Source organism: Nipponia nippon, unplaced genomic scaffold (assembly GCF_047370975.1).
Source record: "Nipponia nippon isolate SJK-2023a ecotype South Korea unplaced genomic scaffold, ASM4737097v1 scaffold_1, whole genome shotgun sequence".
In the NCBI taxonomy this organism is placed as follows: Eukaryota; Metazoa; Chordata; class Aves; order Pelecaniformes; family Threskiornithidae; genus Nipponia; species Nipponia nippon.
In genome coordinates, this window is record NW_028262290.1 from 94,753,930 (window position 1) to 94,779,898 (window position 25,969).

Here is a 25,969-nt window from a genome sequence, read left to right on the forward strand (position 1 = left end):
CTGGAAATGCAGTGGTTAACTTCCTCTCCTATCAGCTCAGCAGCTAGGTATAGGAGAGAGTAGGCTTACTTCATTCCCGTTCTTCTTTTCTGTTAATTGCTCACATGGACAGGAGGAGAGAGAATTGGATCTAACGAAAAGGCGCTTTGTTCTGGAGCTCTGATCTCTCAGCCAAGCTGAAGAGTGGAAGGGGTTACTCCCTTTGCCCTTCTGCTTCAGACAGGAAGGGTGATAGTCTGGCCCTATGGAATACCAGTTCCAAGGTTGTGCAGGTTCCCAGTCATAGAAATGGCAATAAAAATTGGATCCTCCTGATCCCATCGTAGTTTACACTGTAGTCTCCAAATCTATATAGTTTACACTTCGTAATCTCCAAAGCTAGCTCTAGGACTAGCTGATTCCCCACAGCTGTCTAGGAGTTTGGTAGAGAAAGAGATCCAGTTTTGGGAGCTGTTTTGGTATTACAGGGGTTATGTGCAACCTAGCTTATGTACTAAGCATCCCCGAGGAAAGTAAAAGTTTGTCAAAGCCTTGATTTTATACTTCTTGTGGTCCTCCAGTGGTGCAGATCTGCTACTACCTGTGTCTCTTGCAGGCATTTGCAGGTTACCACCTATAGTTATAACATTATGATACTGACACCGTAAAGGAAATATCATTAAATAGGCAACTTGTAAAAGGCTCACTAAATATTTGCTGTCTCTGTTTCAGCGGGAGAAGGCTGCAGTTCATCAGCTGGAGGAAGAATATGAAGGATTGCTGGTGAGCATGAGATGTGTTCATGTCTGATAAGCTCTATGATGGATGCTCTTTTTGCTTTACTAACACTGGTGTCATAGTCAAGGGACATTTCAGGTTTCAAGAGAGTGACAGATAGATATTTAAGTAATTCTATTCAGCAGTAAACTGTCAGTGCCTTGTAGTTTCTATAAGGTTCAGTTGGAGTCGTGAACTTGAGATTAATTCATTACCTGGTGCATAATTGACTTACCCTCACAAGGAAGTTTCTAGTTTGCACCTGGCGAAGGGAGTTGCTCACTAAGCAGATGAAGGGTAGAACTCTACCTCCGTAATGCGACTAAATGTAGCAATGGAGTTAGTCTGTATATGAAGCTTAAAAAGTTACTTAAAGGTGGGATTAGAACCAAATTCTGCGTAGGGCCGTGCATCTTCTCTGCTTTGGATCTTCATGTGAAATACAGTGAAAATCTTATGCAAATGGTAGATTTAACCCTTGGGATTGGAAGCTGATTCCTGTACACATTTCAAGCAACAGGATGTGTATTATGATGTGAGGACAGAGAAGGAATCTTTTCATGAGGTGTCATCTGTGCAAAAGGTGCTGCTACAACATCAAAGATGTGCTATGAGCAGCAAATGCAAGTAAAAGTGATGGTAAATGTTCAGGCATTTTTTTGTATTTTCCCCCATGCCTTTTTGCTTGCCTGCCTACATGTCTGCTACACTTGTGTTTGAAATGACTTTCGGAAGCTGCTGACTTCAAGTTCCCATTGTTCTATAAATGCAGACATGTTGTCCACTGTAAAAAAAAAATAAAACCCAGGTGCGTTATCTGCTGTCTATTGCCAACAGCTTTTAGAGATGAATGTCTCTCTACTGTTATTCTAGATTAAAAAAAAAAAAAAAAAAAAAAAAAGGACATGCTGTGCTCCTGGCTTCCCCTTCCCCACCCAGCACAGGCATTTCTGTGATTATGGCTTCTCATTTCTGAAATTCCTTGCAGAAATACTCCTTTGAGAGAATGGATCAGCTCCGTCAATTCCAGAACCTCATCCAAGCCACCAGCAGAGAGATCATGTGGATCAATGACTGTGAGGAAGAGGAGCTTCTCTACGACTGGAGTGACAGGAACACTGACATCGCCAGGAAGCAGGAGGCCTTCTCTGTAAGACAGCTCAACCTCCCTATGCTTTCCATGGGCTCTCTTTTGGGATAGTGAGGGAGGAGCAGCCTGGCTCAGGGGGACTGATCACAGAACGGGCATTTCTTCACTCTTTCGAAGTTCCTGGGGATTTTTATCAACGGTTTTGGATTAAGTACTGTGTGACAACCTTTTGAGTCAAGATTGGACATCTGTTGGAAGATTGTGCTCCCATTCAACCAGTTGTCATGGTTTCTTTTGACCTTGGAAGCTGGCCTTATCAGTACAGTCTGCTGTGGACTAGCAATCACACGTAGTTTGTGCACGCAGTCATTACGTTGGCATGCTAAACTAAGAGACTTGAATCAAGCAGTTTAATGTTCCCTGTTAGGACTATGTAGGGGTTAAGGGGTCCCTGTGTTTGGCCCTGATGTCTGTCACCAGGAAGCAGAGCTATACCAGAGGGAACTGCTCTCTCTTCCTCTGATGGCTTTGCCAGCAGCACGTTGAGTGTGCTGTCAGAGGTAGTTTGCACTGCTCCTTGTCTTCTGTGGGTATATAGGAAAATTGAGCACGTGCGTTTCTTTAACTAATATTGGCGTTGATCACCAAATTAAAAAAGGAATGAAAGTTCACACTATTAAGGAGGTACTTCTTTTTTTTTCTTAGTTCAGTTGTTCTGGATGTTGCAAGATGCAGTCATTTATTTTTGCTTCCATCATTCAAAGGCAGAACTTTGGGTGCTTTGCTCTGTGAAGCAGCAAGCCTAGAGACTAGAACTGAGATGGTTGTACCTTCTTTGATTCTGCTGTCTTCATAATTAACTTCAGTACATTGAATAGAATTACTATGTAGTGTTAACAGGGATAATTTTACATTATCACAACTATCTGGAAAATTTTCAAGCAAATCATCCTGTGCAGTGTACGTTTGGGGGCTTAACACTGTGTTTTGATTGTTTAGAAACGCATGAGTGAACTGGAGCTCAAAGAAAAAGAACTCAACAAGCTAAAGCAAGAAAGTGACCAGCTAGTGCTCAACCAGCACCCTGCTTCAGACAAAATTGAGGTGAGTTAGACTTTGTGCGATTTCACTTGCTACTTTAGTTGCTACATGGAAAAAGTTCTCAGTGAAAGTCCGCAAATGAAAAGCTGCATTTGGACGTGACAAGGGTTTGCCTGCCAAAAAGTGTGTCCATTTTTATCCAGCTCTGTGAGCTGCTCTAATAAATGTTACTAGCTTCCTCTAGAAACCTGGCCACAACAACTGCAGTCTTCTTAAGAGTTAGGGGGAGAGCTCTCATTGCTATCAAATTTGATGATAGATGCATGTAAAAATTAATACGAGGCTTCAGGAGTTGTCTGAGTGTATTGAAATTGCTGTATCATCTCATTTGAGTTGACTACAGTGCAGCGGAATTTATGGTAGGAAAGCATGTTGTTGTTCTTATGTTATCTTAGTAGGCGTGTTTTAAAGACAGCCACACACTTTGTTGAGAGTTTATGTTTCATCCAGGTGCAAATACTTCTGCAACTGAAATTCATAGTGCATTTCTGCAGCTTAGCCAAGACACTTTTGCTTTCACAGCTTGGTGTACATTTATGTTACAATTACAAAAGCTGCAAAAATTTGGAAAACCTCATTTTATTAGGAAGTGCTGTAGTTATTATAGTTTTAAAAGTGCATAAGAAGCCTGAAACGGAAAGAAGCTAATAGGAAAAAAAAATTAGTCCTTTCTGCTTTTCAGTGTATTTACTTTGTTAACTGTTACCATGTTGTGTAAAATCACCATCCATGTTTCTTCTGTGGTCAGTTTCTGCCTTAAAGGAAAGATCCTTGTAAGCTCCAGCAGTGAAGTAAAAGTTGTGTGTAATTTTCTAAAGAATATACATGAAGACTACTTGAGAAGTTTGAATTTGAAAATAGCTATCATAAAAAAAAAAAACCAAACATGTTTGACAGTGTTCCTTGGAAGAAGGAGAACGTGACAGTTTGCAATTGAAATATTTTATTTGCACTGCTGTTTGTGCATTTCACCCCTTTTTGTTCATGCACTTCAGGCTTTATGCTGATCAAGCAAAATTCAAGTAATGAACAAATTTCTCTCTGCATCCCACAAGCAGGTATTTAACTCCTTTCAGTTAGGTAGATGCTTAGAAGCCAGGGAACTATTTGCATGAATTACGTTATTCTGGTGTGCATGAATTTGTTTTAGCAGATTTTTCATTTGCATTTATGTGGAGCATAAATAGTTTTTCTTGAGTCTAGATATGGGAGAGAGATCAGTGTAGTGGTTTGAGTTCTGTATATTACTATTTTTGTTAGGCCTACATGGACACGTTACAAACTCAGTGGAGCTGGATTCTTCAGATCACCAAATGCATTGATGTTCATCTGAAAGAGAATGCGGCTTACTTTCAGGTGAGTAGTGACGTGGAGAGTTCACACTACTGTTGTTAAGTGTGAGTCCCATCACAGATATTTTTTTCTGTACCAGAATTTTTCTAAATCTGTGCACAATTACGCATAACACAATGTTACCATATTGTAAATGCTACCATTCTGCCAGATGTGAACTGGGATTTCTCATTAAAGGAATCCATTGATTTTTAGCAGACATTTTTAAGAGCTGTGTACAACTGAAATCACAACTTTTCTTCTGTAGTTCTTTGAAGAGGCCCAAGCCACAGAGTGCTACCTGAAGAACTTACAAGACTCCATCAGAAAGAAGTTCATCTGTGATAAGAGCATGTCATTGCAGTCTTTGCTGGAGCAGATCAAAGAGCTGGAGGTACTGTCACACCCATGTCATAGGTTATGTTCTGCTTTCCTTGGAAATCAGTTGCCCTCTTCGGACACCAAATGTAAACCCAGGTGCACTGCAATGGTTTATATACAGTGCTGTATGAACTTGAAAAGATAAAAAAGATTCCTGCCTGTTTCTTAGCAAAGCCTACAAATGGATCAGTGTTATTTTTATTTGTGTAATAGTGTTTAGGAACTCTGATTTCTTTTTAAGTCTGGATTGAGCCCAACAAATTCCCAAGTTTCTGATGTGCTAACAAATAAAGAAAAGACTTTCATTCATAGGTGATGATAGAATAAATTTTGCTTCAAAGGATATGTGCATTTAATAAATGATTCATCATGCCACTTTATATCACTGTAGTGTCTTGGAAAGGACTTAACTTGTAGCTGTTTTAGCTAACTATTTGCTTACCATGAGTTAGGTCCTACAATTCCAAATTGAATATACTGGAGGAAAAATGGTCAGGGATGTAAAAGGGCAGTTGATGAAGTCAGGTTTGAGAGTGCAGTTACTACTTTTTTTTTTTTTTGTTAGCATTCATGTCATAATAGATTCTTTCCATTTATTCCTGTGGGTTTTACACATCACTTTAACCACGTTGCAGATCTGTGTGAAAAACCTGCTTTGCAAGTTTTGCAAACTTTGCAGGTTGCCAGAGCTGGAGCTAAAGGAAGTTTTGCCTACAGTGAGCTCCAGATGTATCCCTCTCTTAATAAAACAGTAGGAACTAAATGTGTTTTCTTTTTAGAATGAATTTTTAACATACAATTAATCTTTGCAGAATGAACGAGAGAGAATTCTTGAATACAAGAGGCAAGTGCAGAGTTTGGTGAATAAATCCAAGAAGATTGTGCAGCTGAAGCCACGTAACCCAGACTACCGGAGTAACAAGCCCATTATCCTCAAGGCTCTGTGTGACTACAAACAGGATCTGGTACTGTATTGCTTTTTGGCTGAGAATGGACATCATGTAAACTAGAACACGGCAAATGATTTAGTAAACAAACTGTTGAGCTGATAACCCCTTTGTAATCCCTTTGTCTGCTTTTGGTCAGCGTTTAAATTCCTTCGACAAAAAAGCTCTGACTTTCATGCAATTATGAATAAACAAGCTAGCTTCTGGTTGGTTAATAAGTTTAGTCAAAGTTATTATTATTAGTCCATTAAATAGCATTAATACTCATAGTTCAAATTAGCGCAGAAGAGTCTCATGGATAATTGGGTTAAGATTGTTATACAGATGCTTCCCAGCATCTACTTCTTTTGGTGATTGCTTGCCCTTCCAGTGTCCCTTTGGGTCTTTAGGTCAACACTTCATCTAACAAAAGATGAGGGAATGTACAATGAGTCATTTTTGTTATCCCGAGTTTTTTGCTGGGTGGAGTACAAAATTGATGGTGGTGGTTTCTTCCTCCTCAGTACTGGGGCTGCCTGTTTTTTTTTTTCTGTATTTTTTTTTCTTAACAGTCTACTTAGATGCATTTTCTGCTTATGTGCTCTTTCTCTTCACTAGTTCCCAGTTACCCAGTTTTCCTGTTCTGTTATCTGTAAGACTTGTTTTACCTGATTCACTAGGTTGCACTCCTGCAGTGACCAGTAATTGACCACTCTGATTTGTATTTACGATCTGAGGTTTCTGCTATCCACTCTGTGTCTGTGATCTTCCATACCACATTTTATTCCAGAGTCACAGAAGTTCAGCCCACACGGAGTAACTACTTGTTACTCCAAGCAAAGCTAAACAAATTTAGGCAATGGTTACCTGACTGCTTGGCGCTTGCTCTTAGAGTTAAGCATGCTAAATTCTGCTCGGGTGAAGGTAAGCCCAGACAAGTCTGGAGCCCCAGCATGGTCAGGTCAATGCAAAACCTGTGGCCTTTTACTAGTTCTATCAAAAATCAATTTGCTGGCTGTATTGCTGTGATGGAAGGAGAGAGTCCCATCAGAACAAATGACAGGAGGAGCTTCCCCCTCTTGGATGTGAGGGGGTTGTAACCTGCACCGTGGCCACACCCATGGCCACAGGGTGTCAGGATTTCCAGCAGTTGGGGCCAGTGGGTCTAGCTCTGCCGCACTCGTTCTCGGTCCCTTTGCAAGTATGGATGCAGCACTCAGCATCCTTATGCCTCCAGCTCACTGGCTTACAGCCATACATGGTTGCGTATCTTACTGTGGCCATGTGTCCACACTCAACCTTTGATGTTTGTCATGGCAAGCCCCAAGTCTGATGATCAACTGGGCTGGCAACTGCTCAGAGCGTCCTGTGGCTTCCACTTGCTTTTCTTGGGTTTTCTTCACATGGAAAACATTCAGGGAGAAGGGGTTGATCTGTACTGATCTCTTGCCCCAGTATGAAGCCATGATGCACACCCAGACCTGGCAGCTGGGAAGCACTCCCACTTCTATGATTTAGATACGTCTTCCTTGTCTGTCTTTCCTAGAAACTCCATCTTACTTAACTAAAGAAAAAAATGTTGTTCTGCATTCCTTACAGAAAACGGTGCGCAAAGGAGATGAATGTATCCTGAAGGACAATAACGAGCGCAGCAAGTGGCTGGTGACTGGCCCTGGAGGAGTGGATATGCTGGTGCCATCTGTTAGTCTTATCATCCCACCCCCCAATCCGTTAGCAGTGGATCTTGCTACCAAGTGAGTTTCTGCCTGGGTTTGGACACCTACCACTGGAAGTAGATAGAAGAGTTTGCTCAAAATTGCAACTAACCTCAAAATCTGGTCTGTGCCTTGATCAGAGTGCCCCCCCACCCGATAAGGGTGGGGGATTGAGGACTAGACCCTTGACTTGAGGAAATTCACTTCAGTGAAGCTTGCTGGGATCTAAAAAAATTTAAAATGTAACTTTTACAAGGTATTTCTCATCTCTAATAATGACAGTAATGGATAAATTAATTTTCAAGATTTTTTCTAGTAGAGAACAAGCCTTAACACACTCCACATCTGGTGGATGTTTCTTGGGATGTTTTGTAGCTATGCTACAAGGACACACACGTTTTGACCATGAAATTTCTTTTCTCATCTCAGAATTGAGCAGTACTATGAAGCTATTTTAGCTTTGTGGAACCAGCTGTATATCAACATGAAGAGCCTGGTATCTTGGCATTACTGCATGATTGACATTGAGAAAATCAGAGCGATGACTATTGCCAAGGTAAGACTCCAGCTGGCCTTACCTGTAGACCAGGGACATCCATGACCTGACCTCTGCTGTCCCAAACAGTACTTGCTGTGTCCTGTGCAGATGTATGTCCTGCAAAACCATGGGCCTTCCTTTTGGTGGGTTGCACAGTTATATATGGAAGCTGTCGTTTTATTAAAGGAGAAGCAAAATGCTTTCACATTCAAACATGATATGGATAAACGGGAAGATTATCTAAGGGAATTTATTACATGCTTGCTGTACTTGTTCCCACTATGCAAGGGCATGGATAGACAAGAGTACGAGGTAGAATTTCAAACTATGCTTAAGTTATGAAATGGTTATAACAAGAATAGATTAGCACAAAGGGCACTTTTAGCACCGTATTTTTAGAGGCAGCCTGGGTAGGTTTTATTCTAAAATGTGATTCCTTTGTTTTTTTCTATAGGTATATTAGTTTGTTCCTTAATGATTAACTAGTCATAAACCTTCCCCAATTGCTTCTTTTCTGAAAATTATCTTCTTCCTCATTTCAGTTGAAAACAATGCGTAAGGAAGATTACCAAAAAATAATAACTGACCTGGAGATCCATTATCAAGAATTCCTAAGGAACAGCCAAGGCTCAGAGATGTTTGGTGATGAAGACAAACGAAAGATCCAGACTCAGTTCACTGATGCTCAGAAGCACTACCAAACCTTGATTATACAACTGCCCAATCAACCACGGCAGCCACAAACAGGTTTGTCGTCCTCCTGTTTTTTGTAGAGATTGTAGTGCTTGTGTTTCTTTGTTTGGGGGGTGGTGGTGCATTCTTTTTATGTGAAAATTTTCTCATAAACATATGAATGGAAACACGTTCAAGAATTGTACTGCTGTCTCCCAACATACAAAACTGGCCGTGCACAGGGAAGAGTATGTTTTGTTCTTTCTGCCTTTGGTGTGAATCTGGGAATAGCCCTCTGAAGTTCATGGAATTTGCTGGGAAAATGACAGTAATTTAGTCCATCTGATATGTTTTCAGTTATTAGGAAGCAAAATCTCACTGCTGCATTCAAGGAAACAAGTTTCCCTTTTTGTGAAGGGGAGATTTCATTACTTGAAACAGCTGCATAAGGCCCCAGATCTTCTACCTGTTCTCAGTTCCATAGATCAAAACAGTGCTTAGGTCACTGTGGCACTGCATTGGCTTTCTATATGTTGGTGCTCAGTTCTCTGGCAGTTGACATTTACCCAATTCATTTTACAGTGGTCCCAACTGAGAGCTGTCCTGTGGGTTCCTCAAACACCATTATCGTTAATGAGAGAAATCGAGAACATGAGAAGCAGGAGGCCTGGCTGCTGATGGAGCTTCAGAAACTTCGGCGCCAGATTGAAGCTTCTGAGATTCGGATGGTTCAAAGAACTCCTCTTGGAGTGGATCAAGGGGCTGTGCATGACTTTTCAGTCAGAATAAAGGATTTAGAGGTAACTGTGGATGTTTTTCTTTGAGCATCTCGAGCTCAGTATGACTGTGCCGCAGAGCATGTTGCAGTTGTATTTCTGATCAGCTGGGAAAGACACACATCCTGTGCAGAAAATTCTCAACTGGAAGCTAACTATGATGGTTTGGATTGGAGTTCAGCTCCTAAGTAGAAAAAGTTGACTCTTGGATTTTAGAATTCAAATTCTGTCAGGCAAAGAGTACAGAAAGCCTGATGTCAAGCAGACATGAGCTCATGTTAAGCCTCATCCAGGTTAAAGCACTATTAATATCCTTTTGCACAGACCCTACTTTACCAACTGCCTCTGAAGTGCTGTCTGTGGGATGAAGAGTGGATAGATGAGGCTTACAAACTCTCTCCCAGTTCTTAAGATTTGAAGGAGACTGGAGAGTGAAGATTAGTAAGAAAAGAGAACAGGTTCAGCATATGGGAAATTCCCCCGAGGCAATGAGGTTGCGAAGTTCTTGAGCACAAGGACCTTGACAGGTCTACTGAGTGCAGTAGGCAGCTGGCTGTAAAGCGCTCTGCTTTCAACAGAGCTGAGTTTCAGAGTGGACGAGGTGCTCAAAAAGAGGTATTACCTGTTGTGTACTGTGCAAAAAAGAAACTGCCCAATGTTACTTACCTTGAAGAAGGCAAGCTCAGGCACTGTTTCAGTCCTCAGTCAAGCTGGTTGGATAACAGGAGACTGTTTGGGTAAGGAGACCAATTATATATGTGCTGTAGAATGATCATTCAGCCACCAAAAATGTGTAAATCAGGCATTCTCTTTCCTTAGGGTGTGCAGAATGACTCTCAAATAATGGCTGAAACCCTCAATAAGCATAAGGACTTGCTGCCTAACTTCAGAGGCTGTGAAAAGTATGTGTACTTGCAATCAGAGATAAATGCCCTGTTTCAAAAACTGGAAAATATTAATGGTGTTTCTGCTGGCTACTTAGACAGGTAAGAAAATTGAGGTTATAGCAATAAATCATTCAGTTTCTTCGATAATTCTTAGTCCAGAAACCTGCCTTTTGTTACCAGTAGTGTAAAATTACACCTTCTTTCCTACAAGTGCTGTACATGTGGGTAGAAACAGACACTTACGTGAATTTCTTTTCTTTTCTGGAAGACTTAAAAAAAAAAAAAAAGTGAGAATCATGGGTATCACTGAAATTTCTTCTGTATTGTCTATTCTCTTTAACTAATGATCTGCAATTAATTAGAAATATCACCTTTCCTGCCCCAGTCCATAACAGATTTGTCTTGTATTATTTATTTTAGCTTGAATGCACTGAGGTGTCTGCTCCAGATTATTCTACAAACAGAAGATGTGATCAGAGTTTTTGAAGTCAGACTGTCTGAGGAGGAGACTGTTCCTTTGGATCTTGATAAAGTGGAAGCTTATCGGGCTTGTCTGAAGGTGAGAGGCCAAGACCCAAGGACACAGCAAGGCAAAATTCGTAGCTGCCAGCACTGGTCTATTGAGCTAAGTGAAACCCTTCCAAAACCACAGGAGATGGAAACTCTGATCCAGTTGTTCTTTATGACGTACACATACAATGCTTTTGCAAATTATTGGAAGGAATGTACGGGTTACTACTACTTCCATCCCCTGGTTGTTGCTACCCCCACAGCCAGTGACATGGAAGGTCTCCATAATCCATTTCTGTACAAAATTGTCTGTGTTTATTTGTATCGCTTAGGAAGCTAGATTTGAAGGCAATACCTCCTTTCTTGCAAAAAGGCTTGTTAATTGCCCTTGTTGTCATCTAGTTGTAACAAGAAAATTTGAGTATTATTGTGTGTCTTGGTTTTGCCATGGAGTCCATTTCAACTCTTACAGTGAGAACTATCCATCCTGTACAAGGAGAGAAGGCAAAGAATAACTGCTTTGCTGAGCACAAAGTTGTCTTGCAGAACCAGTCTTTATCTGGCATTGAGCTGGTCCTTTTGTGCACTGAGTGCCTTTGGGAGAATAGGGTCTCTTCATTCTTTCATTCTTTCCTGTTCTCAAGCGTAGTAGGGAAAAAGTGTGTAGGTGGCACAAATGGAGTACAACCAGGTTACCTTTTTATCATGCTAAATGAGAGCTGCAGTTCAGTTGCTGGGAGTTGTTCTTAGCTGGTATAAATTTGAACTACACACAAAAAAAAAGCTTGAGCATATTATCCAAGGATGTTTACCAAAGTAGGTGTTTCACTTCAAATATATTAAGTCCAGCTGACATCAGTGTACATACCTTACTGACTTAGAAACAAAATCTTTAGATTCCAACATATTGTGTATGCTGTTGATGATTAAATTTAAGCATCCTCTGAAGAATAAAATGTATGACAGCATTTTGTTTTTTCTCCAGAAAATGAAAGCAGACCTAAACATGAAGAAGTCACTACTGAATGCCCTGGAAAACGAGCTGCAGAAAACGCTTCAGATTCACTCGCAGTCTTGCCAGTCATATACCCTGTATGACATGGACATTGGAAAGTTCTGTGACAAAGTTACCCAGCTAATAGACCGCTGGCAGAGAGTTGATAAGCAGATAGATAACAGGTTTGATCATATTTCCTAATAGCTTCTTCCTTATTGCTATTGCTACTAAGATCATCTTAACAGTGAGTCTAAAAGAACTGATGTGCACTAATCATCACTTCCAGCGGACAAATGGTGACTTCAGGGCAATAAGACTAGAGCAACTGTGAATAGGTTGAACTTACTTTAAAAGAGATTTTGTAAGACCAAGCAGGAAAATGTAGTTATTTATTTAAATGTATAATCTACACGCTAAGGAGTTGTTCTAATTATTTTTTTTTTTATTCTTGCTATGTTCTTGGATTAAGTACTTCCAGTCAGCATTTTCCCCTTCAAACAAAGCAACGCTGCTTATTCCTGAATACCCTATACCTGAGGGTTAAAAAATTAACACTAAGAATTAAGTAAAAAAAATCCCCTTTTGGTGAAAATTTTGAACAAGAGTACCGTAGTCAGTGAACCCGATTCTTCTCACTGCAAGGTTTTATCCATCCCTCACTTAGCTGACAGGAAGTGCCAGCCTCTCGGTATTGCAGAGTTACTGAAAAGTGAGGTAATAAAACCCATGTTGGGTGACTAATAACCAGTACAAGTCTCATTTGTTTGAAATTTTTGTTCAGAATCTCCTTTTAGAGGTTCACATAGTTTTACCTAGTTTATTACTGTCTTATTTCTGAAAAATGTTTATAGAGAGAGAAAGAGAATGAACTTTCCATTTTGACAGTTTCCCCTGTTTTTTTCTAGATCATGGGATTTAGAAAGGCAGATCAAACAGCTGAAAACTTACCGAGATCTCTACCAGGCTCTGTGCAAATGGATCTGTGATGCCAAGCGTAGGCAGGATTCCATTGAGTCCATGAAGCTGTGCGATTGCAATGCTATCATGCGATATCTACATGATCAGAAGGTATGCAGCACCTGAATGACTTGTCTTCAATTATCTGGATGTTAAATTGTTTTGTTGTTCAGAAAATATCAGTATCAATGCAGTCTGCAATACAGCGGACTGTTTTGAATTATAAAGTACGCAATTTACCAAAAAACACCACATGTGTAGAAGGCAGGAGAGAGGAAATATTATTATCCTCATTACTTTCTGTCAGCGCTGCTACAGATTATGAACAAGACTGTTTTTGGCTCCTGCACAATCACTGACACTTTTACACATCAGGTTTGAATTAATTCAAGGGACTGTATGATGGTGCAACTTATGGGACGAATTATAACACAAAAATAAAAAGCGAGGGAATACATCTAAGCTAAAGTCGAGGCACTCTCCCTCACCAGCTCTGGGGGTTGTTCAGTTGCCAGGTGTTCTTTCTGAGAACAACCTTCTCATGCACAGAGCTTGCCGTTGCAAAAACCGCACAGCTACAGGTCATGTCAGGTCTGAACCTCTGGGGTTGCAGTGGTCTCATACTGCAGGTGCCTTCTGATGGAGGCAGTGTGTACAGGAGGAAATACTGGCGAATCTTGAGGGAATGCTTCACAGCTCACTTTTTTTCTTGACAGAACTTGCACAGTGAAATCTGTGGGAAGCGAGACAAAGTTGAGGAGCTTCTCAAGCATGCAGATCAGTGCTCAGCTGCAATTAAGGTACTTGGATTTCAGCATTTTTATGGGGTGTGGTTTTTCATGGTCAGGCGCGTCCCATTGTCTCTGCTCTGCTGGCAGGTGAAATGTCGGCTCCCTGATGTGTGTGTGCAGAAATTGCTGGGGTGAAGCACTTGTGTGTACAAAACATAATGAAAGTAATTTGTGTACTTGCCACCTGAAGACCACAGGATGATGCAGAGGATACCAGTAAGAGCTTCTCTTCAGGAGAATCAAAGCCTCCTTCTAGCCAGACCAAACTTTCCAGTTCACATGTTAAAAAAATAAGGGAGTAGAGAACAGATTGGTAGCTTAGGAATTAGGTCTGATTAGGATCTGGTCTAGGAGGCAAGACAAATGCAGGAGGAATGGTGTGCAATAGCCATGAAAACCAAGAAGATACACAGGGAATGGTTTTGTGGTCTTTGCATTTTTGTAACCTTTATATCCATGCTTTCCTCAGCTCAGCCTTACTTTCTGTGACAAAGATCTTGCTATATACGTGGCGTGGCGTATGTGATATGGAAGAGATGCAGAGACAGTTATTTCTGATGAAGTTTTGGTTGATAACGGTACCTAGACCAGTTGCTCGCATGAATCTTTTTCACTTCTGGGTAGCCCTCAACTAACAAACACGTTTCTTCCCTTTTTTTATAAAATGTTTTTTCTCTTTTTCCCTTTGCCATACTCCTCTGTGAGTCTCCACAGTGGTACTTGAACTGATGAGCTTCTGTTTATGATAGAGGATCATCTGTACATGGCTAGAGATATAGACAAGGGAAAATGTAGCTTTTTATTAAAAAACCCAAACAAACAAACAACCAAAACCAAATCAACCCGAAAACTTTATTTGCATTTTGGGAAATCCGGATTGCCAGAGAGTTCCTTGGCAGTTGCTAAATGGGTCTTACCTTTCCCTGTTGTTTTACAGGATTATGAACTGCAGGTTGCTTCCTACAGTTCTGGATTAGAAACATTGCTCAACATACCTATCAAGAAGAGTGTGGTTCAGTCTCCTGCAGTGCTGATTCTGCAAGAGGTATCTTTCTTTCCTCCCCATCAATCTTTTGAATACATTTGTTTGTCCATGTAAGCCATTGTGAGTCATATCCAGCTGTATTCTAATAATTAGCACTGTCATTGGTAATGTGTACTAAGCACGTAAGCACAAGGAATTAGTGCAGAATAGTCGCTGTGGTGTAAAATCAACTCGGGCTCATTTAGACAGTAGATTAGCCCTCAGGAATTTACCTCATTCCTATTCCATGTCCATTGTATACATATTGTGAGAAAGTAAGATTCATGCCCCAGGTGGTTTAGTCACTTTCAGCCTGGGAATTAACCACTATTAAAAGTTTAATGTAGGTTACTTGTGACTGTCAGGCAGGAAGAGCATGATGAACCAGGGGATGAAGCCTTGGATTTAATATCACAGCAGCCGTAGGGGAAAATAATCTTGAAAAAGAAGGTGTGGGTTTGTCAGAAGGGAGAACGTATACATTTGGGGTCCCCAGAAAGTCATGTGAATTTGTGAGGAGGAGAATTTGCTTTTTACTTTGTCAAGTGATAGGTTTTCTTAAGTGGATTGGAATCCTTGAAATGATCTGAGACATTGGTATGTTCATATCTAATTCTGTACTACAAGCTGCTAACAATTCTCTTTCTTTTCAAGGCTAGTGAGGCTCAGTCTCGCTACATAGAGCTTCTTACAAGATCAGGAGATTATTACAGATTCTTAAGTGAAATGTTAAAGAGCATGGAGGACTTGAAGGTAATCTGACTCTTTCATTTTCTTTACTTTCTATTTTTATCACAGGTTAGCAAGCTATCACTGATCGAAGACTTTCTGCTTAAGTACAGTGTAAAACAGCCCACAAAACGAAATCCTGAGCTCAGTGGTGTCCCATGAAGGAGGCATATAAGCAGTTTCATGCATTTTTTGTCAAAGAGTACACCGTCTTGCAAAGTTACCTCCAAGGTCATGTGTGAGGTGGAGAACATTAGCCTTCTTGGTAATTAGGAGGTGCTCCTCAAAGCACACAAGAGGTCCTTCTCTGCCCATCAGAGCCTTGACCTCAGTGAGAGTACAGTTATCTCAGTGCTGAAAACTTGCTCCTCATGGTTAAGGGGCCCACCTCATTTCAGGCCATATCTATAGTGTTTCAAATGGAGTAACTCCTGATTTGATTCAGCTCAGTGGAAACAGAGAGGCCCATTTAAGAGGTCACACATATGGACTGTGAATCACCTGTTTGAAAATGGTGAAGGTTCTAAATGAGGCTTTTTAATGCTTTGTTGGTGAACTCTTGGTACATCAGATTTTACTATCTGTATTGCATCTCCCTCCCCCCATCAAGTACCTTTTCCCCTCTGAAAGTCATTATGCTGATTTCTGAATAAAGTTTTACTCTGAGTAAATAAGGATTCTAGAATTTGTCTTGATGACATTAAATAAAAAAGGATTTTGAGCTCTCATCGAAGCAGAGAAAAAAATGCTTTGTTAGTTGTCAGTGTTAAAAATGTATGTTGCATTTTATGTGATGATTTTGAAACAGTTGTCACAAATGTTTATGTGGGTTTTTTGTTTGTTTGTTTGTTTTTCTGCTGTCATTTTGCAGATGAAAAACACCAAAATTGAACTCCTAGAAGAAGAACTCAGGCTTGCCAGGGATTCAAATTCAGAGACAAGCAACAAACATAAATTCCTGGAGCAAAATCTGCAGAAGTACCAGATGGACATTTCTCAGCTCAAGGCAAAGCTGATGAGTTTGGAGGAGATGAAAAGACAAGCTGAAATGGATGGAAATTCTGCTAAGCAAAACCTGGACAAATGCTATGCCCAAATAAAGGATCTAAATGACAGAATAACCAGGCTGACTTATGAGACTGAAGATGAGAAAAGGAAAAGGAAGTTGCTGGAGGATAGATATGAGCAGCAGAAGAATGACTATGACCAGCTGCAGAAAACAAGACAAAACGAGAAAGACAGCCTTGGTTGGCAAAAGTTAGAGTCTGAGAAGGTCATCAAGGAGAAGGAGTACGAGATAGAAAGATTAAGGGTTCTTCTTCAGGACGAAGGCACACGGAAGAGGGAATATGAAAATGAGCTGGCTAAGGTAAGAAACCAGTTTAGCGAGGAGATGAGTAATTTAAAGAACAAGTATGAAACAGAGATTAATATTAAGAAGACCACAATCCAGCAGATAGCTGCACAGAAAGATGATGATGCAAAAGGCCTCAGAGCCCAGGTTGACAGACTGACAAGAGAAAACAGAGACCTTAAGGATGAGATTGTGAGGCTGAACGATGCCATTCTGCAAACCACAGATCAACGGAGGAGGGCAGAAGAAGATGCTCTTCAGCACAAGGCTTGCAGTTCTGAGGTGTCACAGCAAAAGCATCAGTTAGAGCTGGAGCTGAAACAGATCATTCAGCTTCGTGGCGAGGACAACTCAAGATACAAGCAGGCTCTTGAGGAGGCTGCCTCAACTATTCAGGATAAAACTAAGGAGCTGGAAAGGCTAAAGGTTCAGCTTCAGGAAGAGGCTAAAAGCCGATGGGAACTTGAAAATGAATTGGCTAAGGTAAGGAACAGTTATGATGAGGAAATTATTAGTTTAAAGAACAAATATGAAACTGAGATTAATATCACAAAGACCACAATTCACCAGGTCACCATGCAAAAGGAAGAAGACACAAATAATTATAGAACACAGCTTGATAATGCCATGAGAGAAAATAGGAATTTGTGTGAGGAAATTAGGAGACTGAAGAATACAATAAGTCAGACAACAGATAATCTACGGAAAATAGAAGAGAATGCTCAGCAGCAGAAGGCAGCTGGCTCAGAGCTTTCTCAGAAGAAACAGCAGCTGGAGATTGAGCTGAAACAAGTTATTCAGAGGCACTCTGATGAAAGCATGCAGTACAAACAGTCGCTTGATGATGCTTCTAAGACCATTAAGGAGAGAAACAAAGAGATCGAAAGGCTGCGAAAGTTGTTGGATGTAGAAACAAGTCAGAGAAAAGAACTAGAGGATGAGAACAGTCAGTTAAAAAGAGTCCAGTTTGACCTGCAGAAAGCAAACACGAGTGCTACTGAGACAATTAACAAGCTGAGGATCCAAGAGCAGGAACTGGCCAGACTGAAAATTGACTATGAAAGAGTTTTGCAAGAGAAAAAAGGCAGGGATCAAGAAAGTGCAAAGTTCCAGAGCACTGTAAAAGACTTGCAGATCCAGAAACATAAGCTGGAGGAGGAACTTTGCAGGCAGAATAAAAATGTAATGGAGGAGACGTCCAGGAGGAAGAAACTGGAGGAGGAAATAGAAGGCATGAGGAGATCTCTCAGAGAGCAATCGGTTAAAATAACTAATCTCACACAGCAGATAGAGGAAGTGTCTATTGTAAAGAAGAGGAATGAAGATGACCTTAGACACCAGCGAGAAGTATTAGACGGTCATGTGAGAGAGAAGCAGAGGTACATGGAGGAGATAAGAAAATACACATCTGATATTGAGACTTTACGCCGTCAGTTGGTCCAAGAACAGGAGCAATTAAAACAGGCTCACCTACGATACGAGCACTTACAGAAAACCTCTGAGGAGAAAAGCAAAAACTTGAATGAGTGCAAAATAGAAATTGAAAGGCTTCAGTCTCTCACCGAGAACCTAACCAAGGAACACTTGTTACTGGAAGAAGAGCTGCGAAATGTTAGATTGGAGTACGATGACCTCAGAATGGTCAGAAGTGAAGTTGATGAGAAAAATACTGCCATTGCTGAACTAAAGAATCAGCTTCAGACGAGCAGCAAGCAAACCCTGGAACTTCAGGGGTTGATTAATGATTTACAGAAAGAAAGGGAAAAATTGAGACAGGAAATTGAAAAATTCCAAAAGCAAGCTCTAGAGGTATTCACACATATTTTGATCCCGGCTTTACTGTCTGTCAGATATATAATTAATTGCAGTGTCCGTTTGAATCAACTTAATTCACACTTTGCTGTTTAAGTTCACTGTACATGTGACTAATATCCCCTTTATGGCCCTTCCCCTGTTCATTTTTAAACAAAAATGGCAGGATTTGGCCACTTCCTTAGCCTCTTTATGCCCTGGGAGCTGTCTTATTGTCTAGCTGAGCCTTGCCTTCAGCCCTTACCCCAGGAGAAAACCTGGGTCTGTGCCAGCCTCCACCAAACCATCCTAGGGGAAGATGAGAGTACATGGAGTACCACTGTGCTTTAGCTGTACCCTGCTGGCTGTGTGCTTCCCCAGGCTGTTTCAGCCAGGATGGGTTAAAGCAGTCCTTTGAGGCTGACCTGAGTGGTATCACAGACTAAACCAGCTAAAAACCCCAGAACCAACAAGCTGTCGAAGTGCTGCTTAGCTGGGTAAGGTGTTGACTACAAGTGAGGATTAAAGATGATGTTGTCAGCTGTACCTGAGGTACTTAAAGCCTATGTTTAATTGACTCTTTTGGGGGTTTATGTTCCTAAGTCACTAAGGGCATTTGCAGATTTTACTACTGGCCCTTACTTCTTAAACTTGAGGCGACAGCATAAACAAGTTAAAGAAAACATTTTTTCATGTTTCATTCTTCTGCCTGGTTTCTTGTCCAAAGAGGTACTGTTTAAACATATGCAAGTAAGCACTTGTGAAAATGTTTCTTTGCTTTTTCCTATACTTGCCCTTTATATTTCTTTTCTCATTCCCATTCTCAGCTATTCTTTCCTTTATTCAGATTTTCTTTCCTTTGTTTTAAAAATCTTAACACGCATTTTAAAAAAATATTAACATTTAGGATTATCTGACACCTGTGCATAAATATATATGCATGTATTACAAACATATAAACTTGTATTCTGTTTAATATGGACTATACAAATGTGCATGCTTGTAAGTGTTTGTGTATGTGTATACATACATGAAGACATTAAGTGAATTAAAATGTGAAGCAACACAGGTGAAATTGTTAGGAGTAACATGTGAAACTAATAGAAAAGCGAAAATTGAGTCGTGTATTTCCTTTTTATCCATGTATGACCAGTCCTTAGCTGATACAAATTCACCCAGCTTAGCAGGACTATGCTAGGGTATGTCTTCTGAGCCTCAGACTCTTTACGAGTCTTGAATGCTCTGCGTATGTGTAGGTGTACTATGAGAAGTATTAAAAAGTTACAAAAAGAGCTAACTAGATCAGCAGAAAATCAAGGCTGTGGGGAACAGAATGGAGTCTCTGGCGGTACTAGAGACACTGTCAGTGAAGGGACGATGTACCTTCACTGGTTTATGTGTATCCATGGTCTTGGGTAAGGCACTGCTGTGACTAGAATGTTTTCCAGTGGCAGCTTGCTGCAGGTTAAATGACAGGCTGAAGGGCATTGTAAGTGGAGAGCATAACTGTAACCAGCATAAACTCTAACCATCCTCTCTTGGTTTATTTCTTCTTTAAAATTGTAGGCATCCAATAGGATTCAAGAATCCAAAAATCAGTATAGTCACATTATGCAAGAAAGAGAAACCTTGCTGATAAAAATGAGTGCTTTGGAGCAAGACAAAGCCAGGCTGCAGAGATTAGAAGAGGAGCTGAACCGTTTGAAAGTTACCCTGGAATCAGAGTCTCGTTTGAAGCAACGCCTGGAAAGTGAGAAGCAACAAATCCTGAATGACCTCAATCAGTGGAAGAGCCAGCACTCCCGGACAGAGGAATCCATAAGGAAGATCCAGTGTGAGAGAGAGAAGAGTGAAAGGGAGAAGAACACCCTGAGGAATGAGATTGAAAGGCTGCAGATGGAGATCAAACGGATCGAGGAGAGATACCGGTGCCGACTGGAAGAGACTGCTGTCAAAAGCCAGTCAGAGTTGGAGTCCGAGCGACTCAGGATGCAAAGAGAGATTGAGAAACTCAAGCAACGCCCATACGGGTCCCACAGATCTACGCAGACTGAGGAAGACTTTTGTATTGATGCCTCCAAGTTGCTGTTCAGTGGGCTGCGGAAGAAGATCACAGCAATGCAGCTGTATGAGTGTCAACTGATAGACAAACTCACACTGGATAAACTGCTGAAGGGGCAGAGGTCAGTGGAAGAAGTCACAGCTGATATTGAACCCTACCTGAAAGGGGCAGGTGCTATTGCAGGAGTGTCTCTTTCACCCAGACAGAAGTACTCTTTTGTTGAGGCCAAACGGAATCAGCTGCTTACAGCAGAAAACGCAGTCCTGCTCTTAGAAGCCCAGGCAGCAACAGGAGGCGTGATAGACCCACACCGAAATGAGGTCTTAACGGTGGACAGTGCTATCGCCAGGGATCTGATCGACTTTGATGACAGAGAACAAATCTATACAGCAGAAAAGGCTATTACAGGATTTAAAGATCCTTTCTCAGGCAAAACTGTGCCAGTGTCTGAAGCCATCAAGAAAAACTTGGTTGACAGAGAAACTGGGATTCGTCTGCTTGAAGCCCAGCTGGCTGTAGGAGGGATTGTTGATCCTGTCAACAGTGTTTTCCTACCCAAAGATATAGCTTTATCCCGTGGGTTGATTGACAAAGACCTGTACAGGATCCTAAACAACTGCCAAGGCACTACAAAGAACTTCATTGACCCCACCACCAAAAAGGCAGTCACTTACATGCAGCTGAAGGAAAAATGTAGAATTGAACCACACACTGGGCTGCTCCTCCTCCCAGTGCAGAAGAGGAGTATGTCATTCCAAGGGATCAGGCAGCCTGTCTCAGCAGATGCACTGCTCGAGGCTGGAATTATTAAGGAATCAACAAGGAACGACTTGGAAAGAGGTGCAATTACAGTGGAAGAAGTGAGTGAGAGAATTATTGATTTCCTTCAGGGCTCTAGCTGTATTGCAGGTATCTACAATGAGGCTACTAAAGAGAAACTTGGCATTTACCAGGCTATGAAAATAGGTTTGGTTAGACCGGGGACAGCCCTTGAACTCCTAGAAGCCCAGGCAGCCACAGGGTTCATAGTGGATCCTGTCAGCAATGTGAGGCTGCCCGTTGAGGAAGCTTACAAAAGAGGCCTTGTTGGAATTGAATTCAAAGAGAAACTTCTCTCTGCTGAAAGAGCTGTCACTGGGTACAAAGACCCAGAAACTGGAAACATCATTTCTCTGTTTCAAGCAATGAACAAAGAGCTCATAGAGAGAGGCCATGGCATTCGTTTGCTGGAGGCCCAGATTGCTACCGGGGGAATCATTGACCCCAAAGAGAGCTACCGCTTGCCAGTAGAGACGGCCTACAAGCGTGGCTACTTCAATGAAGAGCTCAACCAGATCCTTAGTGACCCAAGTGATGACACCAAAGGGTTCTTTGATCCCAACACGGAGGAGAACTTGACCTACTTGCAGCTGAAAGAAAGATGCATGAAGGACAAAGCAACAGGACTCTGCCTTCTACCCCTGAGAGAGAAGAAGAAGGTGGTGCACACCTCGCAGAAGAACACCCTTAGGAAGCGCCGGGTTGTCATTGTAGATCCAGAAACAAACAGGGAAATGTCCGTGCAGGAGGCGTACAGCAAAGGCCTCATAGATTATGACACCTATACAGAACTAGCTGAACAGGAGTGTGAGTGGGAAGAAATAACTATTACAGGATCAGATGGTAGCAGCAGAGTAGTCCTTGTTGACAGAAAAACAGGTAGCCAGTATGACATCCAAGACGCTATTGATAAAGGTCTGGTTGAGAGGAAGTTTTTTGACCAATACCGTTCTGGCAGTTTAAGCCTGACGCAGTTTGCAGACATGATTTCCTGCCGTAACGGCACTGATGAGGTGTTCCGACACGAGTCAGTGACGCGGTCTCCCACGGTGCTGAGTGTCAGGAGTTCTTCCTCGCTGATCAGGAGCGGTTCTTTCTCAGAGACCCCAGAAGAGTGCAGTCCCATTGCAGCCATATTTGACACAGAAAACTTGGAGAAAATCTCCATTTCAGAAGCTATACAACGGGGTATCGTGGATAGCATCACCGGGCAACGGTTACTTGAAGCCCAGGCCTGCACAGGGGGCATAATATGCCCTACCACAGGCCAGAGGCTTTCGCTTCAGGAAGCCACCAGTCAAGGCATCATTGATCAGGATATGGCCACACGGCTCAAACCAGCCCAGAAGGCCTTCATAGGGTTCGAAGGCATAAAGGGCGGACGCAAGAGGATGTCAGCAGCTGAAGCAGTGAAGGAAAAATGGTTGCCTTACGAGGCTGGGCAGCGGTTCCTTGAATTCCAGTACCTCACTGGAGGTCTCGTGGACCCAGAAGTGCGTGGAAGAATAAGTACTGAAGAAGCCATTAGGAATGGATTGATTGATGGTCGCGCTGCCCAGAAATTGCAAGACACTAACAGCTATCCCAAAATTCTGACCTGCCCCAAGACCAAGCTGAAAATATCCTACAAAGATGCAATGAATCGGTCAATGGTGGAAGACATCACTGGGCTTAAACTCTTGGAAGCAGCCTCCGTTTCATCTAAAGGCATATCCAGTCCTTACAATGTCTCCTCAGCACCCGGATCACGCTCTGGCTCTCGCTCTGGCTCACGTTCAGGCTCACGCAGTGGATCTAGGAGGGGAAGTTTTGATGCATCAGCAAGCTCTTCGTATTCTTACTCATACTCAACCTTCAGCAGTGGGTCTATTGGGCGCTAATAAAAAGCGAGGGAATGTGTCTGCTTTTTAATATCATTTAGATTATTATATATCCCCTTTCCTTAAAAAAAAAACGAAACCCAAACCAACAACTAAGCAACCCAAAGCAAAACCCTTGAGTCTTTTCTCGGTGTGTTCAGCTTCTCTTCTGAAAAAGCTGTAAAATGCTTGAATGCAAATTTATGGAATATAGATTATGGGATGCAAAAAGTCATACTTGTGAATTTTGAGTTTCGGTTCCCATTTGCTTTTAGTGTTTGGATTTTAATTGGTCTCTGTATATTTTAAATACTCTGTCATGTGCCTTCTCCTGTTATCTGTAACTGTCAACCCATAAGCTGATAACTGAGGCTTGAAAGTCTTGCAGTAGTTAATTTTTTTCCATATAGACCTTTTTCAATTTGCTATTATGAAGAAAAAAAAATATTAACAATATGGACAGAAAATGCCTTTAATATTGGTTTAGAATCTATACTATAACATGAAAAGCTCTGTCTTCCAGATGCTCTACTTCTCTATGTTTGGCTAGCCATTTTCTTAAGTATAACTTGGTGGATATAAAGGGCTATTATTAGGCTGGGCTTTTGTTTTACTGTTACCCATATATATTTTCTACTGTTTTGCTTGATTTCCATGTAACGAAAAAAAAAACCCTCTGACTGCACCGAGTGAGCTATTCTGGGCAATAAACTTTAGAAGTTTTAAAGTATTTGTTGTGTGCTTATTAAAATTAGCTATGGACATTCTTGGAGGTCCAGATTAGAGAAAGAACCATTTTAAAAAGTAGCAAATACTAGCTTTGTCATAAAAATAGTGTACAGGCACACTATTTTTCATTATGCTGATCCATCGTTTTTATGAATGCGGACTTCTGATTCTGCATTTTCGGTAGGAAAATGAAGATAGCACCAGTAATGGAAACTATGCCCCTAGAAGCAGAAAGCCTGTTTCTGGAGTTGGTTATAGACTTGATGATGACCAGAAGCATATTTCTTCTGCTTGTGATCCAGCCCATTGTCTCTGCGGCTACAAGGGCCCGAGTCAGATTCTCCCTTACACATCAGTGTAACTTGGGACAACGAGCAGAACAAAGATACAGTGATGGGGCTTCGCCAGCCAGTATGGTGGCACGGGACGATCTTTCACAACCTGAACAATCGCCTCCTGTAATGTCCTCCCACTTCTCCTGACTCCTGAAAGCCTAGGCTGAGAAAACAGCAAGAGTCTATCAGTGTTTGCATGATGCCTTGCTTTTGTCAGTTCTACACAGGCTGTTGGCAGCCTGCTGACTCCTTTTATCTGAGCTGAGAAAGCTCCTGAGCTGAGAAACCAGAGCAGGACTAAGTGACCACAGGATTAGAGGACACAACGTGGTTTGAAATGGCTTCAGCTGCCGTGAATGTTCCTCAGCCAGAGCAGAGCATGATTTCTGTACATCAAGACTGTCCTGTTCTCTCCCATTCGCCACACAGTGCAGATACCTCGGGGTAGGCACTATGTTCTTAGCCGGGTGATCGCTTACGAGAATTTAGCATGGTTTTAGACAACTACTAGTACAGAGCTTTAATGACAAAGCTATCAGTATAATTTGCCACTACCTGAAATTAATTCTTCCTGTAAGTAGTTGAAGGTGTTGCCTGAAGCACATACCTGCTTTTAGCCATGTACCATGTAGGAACTCCACCTGTCTGTGAATTTTATCAGTTGCTACAGATAGAAAGAAGCAGCTGACAGGCACAAATGCTAATCACTATTAATGATGATGCCTAATTTTTGTAGCATGTTCCTTTTCTGCAGTAAGGAATAGCATGAGTTTTGATACTGCTCTCTCTGACTAAAGTGTACTTTCTAGCCTGAAAAGCATTTCCAGTGTTTTCTGAAGATGAGAGCTGTGTATAAAATCTCTGCCATATATAAAGTGTCCTCAGTTACTGGACTAAGAAATTAAACGGGCTGGTACAAGTCGGTGGTAGAGACCTCTATAGAAAGAAGGTGAGAAAGTGCATCCCATCTCCTAGGAAACTCCACAGCTTTGGAAGTTTCTCTCTACAGCTGAAGTTCATTAACTGTGCCATAGAGGAAGATCCAGTGTCTGAACGGCTTTCTGACTGCTAAGGAGAAACAGCCCTGTAAAAAAATCACTGCTTTATTTAATCCCAAGTTCTTTCTGAAGTTTTAACTGGCTGGGAGGTTCATGGGCTCTACAGTAAAAGTAAAACTGGTCATTACCAAAGGAAAGTGCTATTGGGTGCACGCACCCCTGCAGTTTGCATGGGCTGGGGAATCCTGTGCGCTCTTCATGGCAGAATTGCCACAGAACCGGGCATATGTTTTGCACAAGACATTCCTGGCATCTCTGTTAGGTTGTTTAAAGCTCCATCTTTACATATTACCCTTTTTACTGCTGGATCTACCTTCTGTCCTATTGTGGTGGCCTGAATATAAGACCATCTCCCAGAAACGATGACAACACTGGTTTCTCCTTGCATACCCTCCAGCAGCAGATGCTGGTGTGGCATTAGTCATCTGTGGCCTTATACGGCCACAGGTGCTTGGTGCAGGAGGCCCAGGTGCCCAGGGCCTGAGTAGCAGTTGAGCAGTGGGGAGCAGGTGGGGCAGGATACTGATAACGTGGGGTGCTAAAGAGATAAGTGGAGTGTTTTCCTCTGCCATAAAAAGGTACTGAGGAAGGAGCTGGGGGGGGGAAGAGAGAAGAAGAAGAAGAAAAAAAAAAAGAAAAAAAAAGAAAGAAAGAAAGAAGGAAGGAAAGTAAGTAAGTAAGTAAGTAAGTAAGTAAGTGGAAGTTTGGTAGTTGCTGTGTGGAGGTCAGCCATCAGAGAGAGACATGGTGGGTGAGTGCCTCCAGAGGGGCAGGATGTTG

General features: G+C 41.7%; 1 protein-coding gene across 3 annotated transcripts in view; it reads left to right on the forward strand.

Annotated features, from left to right (window-relative positions):
* Nucleotides 1–23,797, forward strand: part of DSP (desmoplakin) — a 39,442-nt gene extending 15,645 nt beyond the window's left edge. For 2 of the 3 annotated variants that reach the window (XM_087763050.1, XM_087763041.1), the window contains exons 6-24: nt 712–762; nt 1,745–1,906; nt 2,846–2,950; nt 4,208–4,303; nt 4,548–4,673; nt 5,473–5,625; nt 7,186–7,340; nt 7,731–7,857; nt 8,382–8,586; nt 9,094–9,311; nt 10,107–10,273; nt 10,595–10,733; nt 11,670–11,863; nt 12,587–12,749; nt 13,355–13,438; nt 14,367–14,474; nt 15,108–15,206; nt 16,054–18,345; nt 19,894–23,797. In XM_087763050.1, the coding sequence (XP_087619176.1) occupies nt 712–762; nt 1,745–1,906; nt 2,846–2,950; nt 4,208–4,303; nt 4,548–4,673; nt 5,473–5,625; nt 7,186–7,340; nt 7,731–7,857; nt 8,382–8,586; nt 9,094–9,311; nt 10,107–10,273; nt 10,595–10,733; nt 11,670–11,863; nt 12,587–12,749; nt 13,355–13,438; nt 14,367–14,474; nt 15,108–15,206; nt 16,054–18,345; nt 19,894–23,088 (7,839 nt within the window). In that variant the 3' untranslated portion in view covers nt 23,089–23,797. The remainder of the gene's footprint in view (nt 1–711; nt 763–1,744; nt 1,907–2,845; nt 2,951–4,207; nt 4,304–4,547; nt 4,674–5,472; nt 5,626–7,185; nt 7,341–7,730; nt 7,858–8,381; nt 8,587–9,093; nt 9,312–10,106; nt 10,274–10,594; nt 10,734–11,669; nt 11,864–12,586; nt 12,750–13,354; nt 13,439–14,366; nt 14,475–15,107; nt 15,207–16,053; nt 18,346–19,893) is intronic. The other variant, XM_087763053.1, reaches the window with a different exon arrangement.
* The last annotated feature ends 2,172 nt before the right edge of the window (nt 23,798–25,969 follow it).